General features: G+C 47.2%; 1 protein-coding gene across 5 annotated transcripts in view; it reads left to right on the top strand.

Annotated features, from left to right (window-relative positions):
* The window catches only part of qkia (QKI, KH domain containing, RNA binding a), a 46,920-nt gene extending 39,248 nt beyond the window's left edge, over nt 1-7,672 (top strand). For 3 of the 5 annotated variants that reach the window (XM_029832950.1, XM_029832949.1, XM_029832951.1), the window contains exon 7: nt 1,164-1,965. In XM_029832950.1, the coding sequence (XP_029688810.1) occupies nt 1,164-1,273 (110 nt within the window). In that variant the 3' untranslated portion in view covers nt 1,274-1,965. Of the gene's footprint in view, nt 1-1,163; nt 1,966-2,379 lie in introns of those variants that run through there. The other 2 variants (XM_003962729.3, XM_011618356.2) reach the window with 1 other exon arrangement.
* Nucleotides 7,673-8,855: the final 1,183 nt, after the last annotated feature.

Here is an 8,855-nt window from a genome sequence, read left to right on the forward strand (position 1 = left end):
TCAGCGTTTAACATATCTGTTACCAAAGAACTGAGATATAAACGGAAGCTTATAGCGGACACGCGTTTAATGGAAACAAAACAACACTATTCAGAATCCAGGCTTTTATTGGGAGTTGCGTAGCGCCGTACCTGGCGTCCCTGTTAGCTGAGCTGTGTGTTTTGGGAGCCTTCAGGGAGCGGCGTGTACAGCAGGCGGGGCAGCAACAGGCAGGGGCAGCTGACTTAGTTTCTCTCTGTAACTCGTAGCGTTACACCAGCTAACTGCATTTTATTTACTCACCATATCGATCGGTGCCTTCAGCAGCACAGGGCCCCATGGGACACACACACACAGACACACACACTTAGCCGTGCTAGCAACTAACCACCATTGGTTTGTCTGTGAGTAGAGGAGCGCCAGGCCATCTGCCTCCTCTGAACAGCGTAGGTGGCCCTGTAGTCGGGAGCCAAAATTCCCGCTTTTATTATCATACTTAACGCGCCGGTGTCCAAATTCATGCACATTTTAAAAAAAATACTTGAACACAAAGTGACACACGGAGAGTTAGCTTGTGCCCTGCGGACGGATGGTGTCGGGCGCTGAGGCGGGAAGGGATCAGACGTGACAGATATAGGAGGGAAAACGACCCGGGTAGAAGTGGTGAATGAGGGGAAGAGACTGGGAGAAGCAGGTGGTGTCTGGCACTATTCAATTACCATCTGAGCCATATTAGATTCCCCCAACCCTTCAGAATAAGGAGACAAATTTCTCTAAAGCCCCCTCTGGCTCCCAGAGGGAGGAAGCGCTCCTTTTTTTCCACAGCCGGCCCAGGAGCCTCCATCCTTTACTCTCCCACGCCCCTCCGTTCAAAGAGCCTTGCATAAACCTGAGCACTGTGGAAATATATTCCTTAAGTTATGCATTTTTAAATGCTAAGTTCTACTCCAAAAAGATGTATTTTTTTCTACTGCGTTTTTCTACATTTAAAGAGATACCTGTGGCGTGTGGACATGTACTCCCATGTGTATTCTGTTACTATTCTGTGTATTGTTGTATTAGCCCAGCATTAGCCTCCACGCTACCAGTTAAAAATGTGAATGTTATCACTGTAAAAAGAAAATGACTGTTTTCCCCTGCTCAAAGTGAATGGTTTCTAACCTTGTGGACCTGTTACAATCTAGGTGCAATGGCTACTAAAGTGAGACGGCATGACACGCGGGTCCATCCTTACCAAAGGATTGTGACCGCTGACAGAGGTCAGTTTAGTCTCTCAGCTACACTTTGCTATTGACTGATGAATTTCAATGTTATGCCTATATGCCTCGATGCCTTAGTTGACATTTTCTATATTGTTCCGAACTGTATTTTCGTTGTCGTCATTGTTTCCCCGTCCTCCTTCGCCACTACACCCAACCCCCCCACCCCCACACATCCACACACCAGCTAAATGGTCGCCTGTGGTCCGCACATTTTGTTTACATTTACTCTTCCGCATAAGTCAAACCTCAGGCAGACGCGAGGGCAGGTAGCGTTGAAAGAGCCTCACGACATTCCACTGATGTGAGATTAGAGCCCTAAAATGGAGCAGGCTTGTTCCCATACATCATTTATCTGCTCCGCTCATGAGCAAAAAAAAAAGAAAAGAGGCGTATTTTACTGTAAGCGAGCGGCGTGGAAGGCAGGAGGAAAGTGGCCGTGCCGCCACCCGGCGCCATTTCACCTTGAGATTTGAATTTATTTTGTATTTTTATTTTTCTACGGACGGCCGACACGCACAGACATAAGCCGAGGTAGCTCGCACCCCCCCCCAGTGTCCCGCAGAACCGATCGCAAAAAAGCTAAAACACATTTTTGATATTTCAGTTGTACATGAGGTACTGTCATTTTCTATTTGAGCATTTTATATCAAATGTATTTATGGTTCATGTGTATATTTATATCATATAAAAATATACTGCTAAATAAAGAGAGAGAATCGGAAAACAGCGATTGATCAATTCATTGCACATTTGCCGCTAGCGCAGCTGCCATCACGTAACATTAGTTCCTCAGCCTTCTGACCACTAATCACACTGTTTGTGACCTGACAGACACTAAAACACTAGATTTTGGAGTTTTGTTTTCTTGTCTGTGTCTTTGTCCGACACTCCCCCCCCCCCCCTCCCTTTTTTTCCCTGCGAGGCCGTTTGCGTCCAAAGGGTTAGCAGTCGTGACGTGAGGTCATTATCCTAACAAGATTAGGCGGGTGAGGGGTGTAGGAGCGGGAGGGGAGGGGGCGACATAAGATTGCATTCATTTTATTGTTAAAATGATGTCATTCCAGTCTCTTCCTGCTGACACTAATATCCTTTCTATCTTTTTTTTCTGTTTGTTTTGTTTTTGTTTCTAACCACCTAGCCGCCACCGGCAACTAACACATGACCTTCTGACCTCTGAACTCTTCACCCAATGACGAGCCGCCCCAAGCCTGCCTGCTGATCAGTTAACTGGTAATTGCCTTTTGCTAGCCTCTCGGACGCAAGTGAGACAGAGAGAGAGGGGCGCCTGCCCAAACTGTCACCCTAACACAAAAAAAGAGTAGGAAACCAACGCAGAATCTTCAGAAACGCAACAAAACCCAACGACAAAGTTGTGTAATATCCATTTTTCCCATCTGTTCATTGAGTTCGATTCCCATTCTTTCTCTTTCTTTTTCTTCATGAGTCACATGCTGGGTGGAGCCGTAATTGCTCACAAGCCTGCACTGAACTATAGCAATAACCCCCCCCCCCTCCAATTTGACACCCTCCCTCTAAACAAACCACAGTTCAGTCTCTATTTGACGCAAACCGCCTGGTTTCAGAGAAATCACCCCGTCAAAAGTGAGAGGCTCCCCCAGCAGCCCCCCCCCTCCACACACCACCACCACCACCCGCCTACATGGGGAGAAAAAGAAACAGAAGGAAAGAGGAGACGTGCTGACATTAACGTGTTTAATTTCTGTCATTTTCCACATGTGGTGGTTGTAATTGTGAGCCGACACATTCTGGGTGTGCCCCTCCCAACAGCTTCTCTGCCTGTTTTTACTTTCTTTTGGTTTTAATATTTGGACGCATGGCTGAAGCGATTGCAGAGGAGCTTTATACGATTCATGTGTTGGTTTCTCCTGTCCTGTTTTTGTTTTCATGTTGTGATTATTTTGATTTTAGTTTGGAGTCTTTTTTTTTTTTTCTTCTCTCCTCCGCTTGATATTTTTGGTTTCTGTTCACATTTGACTAATTACCTTCGCGTGATCCGAGCGGCCGCACTTGGACCGATGCAATCTAATGTGCGATGCAGGAAGTAGGACAGGACGGAGGGACGGGACGGGACGGAGGGCAAGCTTGACGAGAAGGTTGCCGACAGGTGTGCGCGCGCACGTGCGTTTTTAATTAATTCTAGGATGAAAGTAGGGTGTGTTGAGGCTTTGGGGACATCAGAGTGGCTCCAGGTGGCCGCTCCCGTTGGCTACCCACCCCCCCCCCCCCCCCCCCCCATCCACACTACATCATCATACAGTGCCTGATGTTTTTAGAAGAACCTCTATCAGTAGGCTGAGCTGTGATCAAAAACCCAACAAAAACAAAAAAAAAAACAGTATTCTAGTAAGTGTGCATATTTAACCAAAGGGTTTCACTGAGTTATGCATCAGGCTCATCCAGGGCTCTTTTTTCGCCATTTTAGCTTTAGCAGCCGTGTGGATCTGCCCCTTCCCCCAGCACCCCCCCCCCCCCCCCAGCACCCCCCACGCGGCTTTAACACTAAGTCGAGGTTCTTTTGTGCTTTCTTATCATTTTGCCGCATCTCTACGTTGAGTGTTTTAATCTGAGGAGCGTCGGCCGGCAGAGGCCCGCTCCCCTGACCGTGGGCGTGTTTGATTTCACCGGTGAACTGTTGGAACCATCCAGAAGCGCATCCACAATGTGTCAGGCCCACCAGACGGGCTCTGATCCCACAACCCTTTGTTCAACTCTAAAGAAAAAAATAGGATGTGAAAGCCATGCCTGCCTGTTCCGATTGCTTTATACATACGTCTTATATAAATATATATAAATATAGAATACTGTAGATATCTGTAATGCATATACAAATACAGAAGAGAACAAAACATAGCTAATTTTACAGGGTGCTGGAGAAGAGAAAAAAAACTGAGAAATCTATTTTTGGCAATTTTACCTTTTGATACTACGACTTGCAGTTACAAAATCAGAAAAAAAAAACGCAAAATAAAAACGAGTAAAAGCGAGCGGGCGAGGGGACAAAGTGCTGTTACCTTTTTGGACGTGATTGGAGAGGAACGCCAACGACCACGAGAGACGGATGCCTGACAGAGCGAAGGATCAGAAACGAAAAGTGCCTTATCAGCTGTGGTTTCTGTGTTTCCGAGCGTCCCAGTTGTGTCCAGCGACACCCAGCACCCACCGTGGTGGCGCAGAGAGGGACGGACGGCTAGCATTACGCGCTCACGCCAGTCGAGCAGGGTAGCCCCCCCTCCCCCCGCCGCAGCGCGGCGTTCCCGAGTTACTCTATGCAAAAAGAATAGCAGTCGTTGCCGACCAGCTAATATGTGCCATGGTTTTGTCTTCCTGAGATTCTTTTATTTTTTAATTTAGCTTCTCCCTCGATGGCCCTTTACTCTGCTCTACACACAGGTGTGTGTGTGTGTGTGTGTAGGGGGGGGGTTTCCATTCGATCATGTGATATTGTCCTTTTTTTCTCGTCTTTTGGTGACTGTGACTAATTTCCAAGAACAAATTGAACTGCCAATAGCGATGCAACAGTCCGCCAAACCGCCATTTAATCATGAGCTGAGAAGAGCGGCCCACAGAGCGCCAACATAAAGGCAGATAAGGAGAGCGGGGCAGCGCCGGAGGGGTCGCCCCTCCGCACCCCCCCGCACCCCCATCCCCCCCGGCATCACGCTTGTTTCAACAGCTGCAAACCCGGCTCGCGCCTCTGGATGTCAAACTACCGAAACAATCACGAGCTTTTTAACGAACAAATGAGACGGCGGCGCAGCCCAGCGGTTTCCGGCTCTTGAAACAAGCGACGGTTCTGTCGATCCGGCTCCGACGAACGGAGGTGGGCGAGGAGCCGGGTCCCCCCCCCCGCCACCCCGGCAGGACGTTTCAGAGCTCTTTCATTGCGCAGTTACACCGAGAGGTCATTGATTATATCCCTTTTTTCTTTTTCAGTGTTATTACTTTCAATTGAAATGCAATATTAAAGTTTAGAATCAACTGCTATTGAGCGTTCAACAGTATTAAGAGAAAAAAAAAAATCCCCTCTGCAATGTTACAACCTGCTGTGTCATTGTGAAAGGCTGGATCAATCCATCAGGTCAAAGGTCAACCCTACCGTGTTCTCTGGCCTGCCTACTACATGTATGATAATGTAATTAACAGCAGCCATTGTTACAGGTTTATAATGTATTTTTCTAATCTCATTTTATATGTATATTAATCATTTTTCTGAGTGTTTTTTTGATTTTTAAATGAAATCTACTGCACCCCCGCCCCACAACAGCCCCCACCCTCTTTTGTTTGACATCTTGAAAGCGGTCGATGGTGGGGGGTGTCACCTTTCTCCCTGTTATATTTTGTTTTTCTTGCCAATGCCCGGCTTGTTTAACTCATTAGACTTTATTAGTTTCCTTGTCATAAGTATTTTTACATGCTTGCATTTAGTTTTCATGGTGTATGCTGTTATTTTTCTTATTAACCTCTTGGCATTTATTTTAATAAAACATTCTTAGTAAGAATTTTACTAACTTGCTGATATTTTTGTCTTGTGTTTTTAACCAGTTTCATGAATGTATTACCCTGGTCTGGTTCACGAGACTAACACGATTAAAAACACCGGTGTGGCGCCGGCCGACCGCCACAAAACCACGCTCGCCTCGCACCGGCGCGGCCGCTCGGCACACGACCTCCCCTGCTGTCACACTCTTTCACACTCCCTCGCTCCCTTCACAGCCCTGCTCCCTCCCTCTCTCACTCTCTCCCCTCCCTCTCTTCTTGGTCGCCCTTGTGTGTGCCACTGACCCCACCCACACAGGAAGAGCTGGGGGTGCTGGTGCTAGCTGCACGCTAACACGGGGTCGCTGGTCTAACTGCCGCGTCTAACTGCACATGGCCATTAAAGACCCCTCCGTCGCCGTCTGGGTTAATCTGTGCCGAAATGTTGCTCATCTCACCTGGAATCTGTTGTTTTGAACTGTGAATAAGCCGAGCAGGACATCTCATTGTTGCCGCGGAAACTGGGAGGCTGACGCGCACGCCGTCCCCGCTCCCCTGGCTTCCCTGCCTGGACGGCGCCGCTACAGTTAGCACCAGCTGTCGCCGTGCGGTTGGTGGAAGCTTCTCCCCGTTCGGCTGGTTGATAACGAGCGCGGCTCCGTTCGGGACGCGCACACACACCAGTTAAGGTGCCAGTATCAAGTACTTTGGGATCAGAACAGCCACGCTGTTCCTCGCAGTGTAAAACGCCCATGTGGCTTTGAAGCTTTGATCATCTTTTTGTTTCGTTTTTCTTTCTTCCTCCACTAATTCAACATCGACACTGACACACAAGCGGAAAAGTTTCATTAATCCAGATTAGTTTAACCTCCTTTTTTTTTTTTTTTTAAATAAATAAATGTCAATGAAATCGCACAACAAAGCATTTCAGCAATGCAAAGAAACGAGGAATTACAGCATCAAACTTAACATTTCTCTCTGGGATCAACACTTCGTGACTTTCATCTGGAAAAACAGGGGGTTTGGGGTTTGGGGGGGGGGGGTTCCGCCTGCATCCTCACCAGCAAATGTGGGACAGACTGGATTTGTGGTAGTCGTATCAAATTATTTATTAACGTAGGAACTATTTTGCACCATAATCGTCGAGTTGAGCTAAAATCCGTCCTAAATAAAAACTCTAAACAGGAGTGCCTTTCCCCTCCCCGAACATCGGCTAATCTTCCGTCTCCCTTTACTCTTTTTGTGAAGCACAAATATACTAAACGCCTGCCTTTTGGGGAACGTTTGACCAAAACTTGGTGGCCTCATTTCCCGTTTTGATCGGACCACAGTGTGGCGGATCGCTCTCAGTGCCTTTCAGAATCTGTCCCGGGGCATTCAGTGTACTGATCTACTAACGTCCTTCCTGTCAGTCTGTTCTTTTCCTTCTGTTTAACAAAACATTCCTCCAATGAGTTAAACGGCAGGTTAACCAATCACTATTGGTGATCCAGCACTCAAGTGGTTAAAGGGCAAACGCTCCCAAAACACCCAATGAGGATCCTTTTATGTTTTTAGCCCCACTGGAATTTTTGTTTTGTTTGGTTTATATATATATATATTTTTTTTTTTTTGGACTGTGATAAAAGTATTATACGTTAATATTTTCTAAAATTATACTCGTATGTTAGGTTTTCAACCATTTAGCGGTGCACTACAACCTGTTTTATTTTCCTTCCTTTGATTGTGGAGTCGTGAGGTTTTATGTGAAGTAGCCTTTGTTCTGTGTTTGTGTCACCTTGTTTGGTCGCCGGGTAGAATCAAGAGATCTGAATAGGGTGTAAAACAAAACCATGTAATGCCAGTGCTTGTTTATCACCCCCCCCCCCCCAAAAAAAAAAAAACAAATAAAGGAAAAGAACTGTTATGTGTGCAATAAAGAGCCATATTTCCAAGCTTCCTCTCAGTGCTCTACCTGGACTGCTCTTTATCGCCGCCATCACTGTGGCCCTTGCTGGGATTTTTTGGGGGGAAGATCAAAGGTAGGTGTGCCACTTCAGTGAAAGATCAAAGCCAAATAGTGAAATCCCTTGATTAATCCCTCTTGGATGGCAAAACGGTGACTCCTCTGGTCCGTCTCGCACACACACACACACACACACACACACACAGCCTGAACATGACTTCCAGGCTCAGGTGACCTCAGATGAACCTTTACTTCATGAAGCATTTAGCGCTTCCATCTTCCAAAATAACATCTGGTGAAGCAATCAAACCGGATTTACAGCCGCAGCCACCTCCACATGTGTTGAACTTGCGTCTCGCATGTTTTAGTCACATCCTGCCAGTTGTTGCCAGTGCGGCTGCGGCGCTCGTTAGAATAAATAAAATAAGACGGATGTAATTTATATTTTAAAAGGGATTTGTTGTGAGATTACGGGGCGTTCGCTGTCGGTACGATAATCACATTTCTTATCACATCCATCTTGTCGGCCTGCTGCTGGGGAGGACCATCGCGCCCCTGCGTGTGAAAGTGATGAGTTAGTGACGCTCTCGAAGCCGCCGCAGCGGCAGCAAATCCTGAGAGGCTCCCTGGTGAACTGTGACCGTGAACAATGGCCCCCCCTGCTCCTTTTATTTAACACTGACAGAACAGACTTAAAAGAGAATGTGTTATTATGCTGCAGACCAGCGGCTCTGCAGGGAAAACAAAAATAAAAGAATCTGCACAACAGGCTCAAGTCTCTCCCCCCCTCATCCTCCTGCTGGAGGACACAGCTTCTGATGCTTCCGCGGCTCAATGGGACGATGGGGAGAACGGCTCATGCGGGGGCCGCTGGAAGTGACTTTAATGCCAACTGGGGAGAAAGTGAGGAAGAGGAGGAGAAGGAGGGTGCTGATGGTGGCGCTGGCCCCCGGAAAGATGCATCAAAGGAGCATTTGTCGCAAAGACCAGCTGGGAGACTAATCAGAGAGAGAGAGACTCTTTGTGTGTGTGTGTGTGTGTGTGTGTGTGTGTGTGTGTGTGTTGGGGGGGTGTTAGAGTGGAAGGGTTGCATCAGTAGTGACGGATGAACCAGCTTCCTGTGGAATGAATATAGGGCATTCATCAGACTGCAGCTGTTTCTCGATGTCTTG

The sequence above is a fragment of the Takifugu rubripes genome, chromosome 2, assembly GCF_901000725.2.
Source record: "Takifugu rubripes chromosome 2, fTakRub1.2, whole genome shotgun sequence".
Taxonomy (NCBI): domain Eukaryota; kingdom Metazoa; phylum Chordata; class Actinopteri; order Tetraodontiformes; family Tetraodontidae; genus Takifugu; species Takifugu rubripes.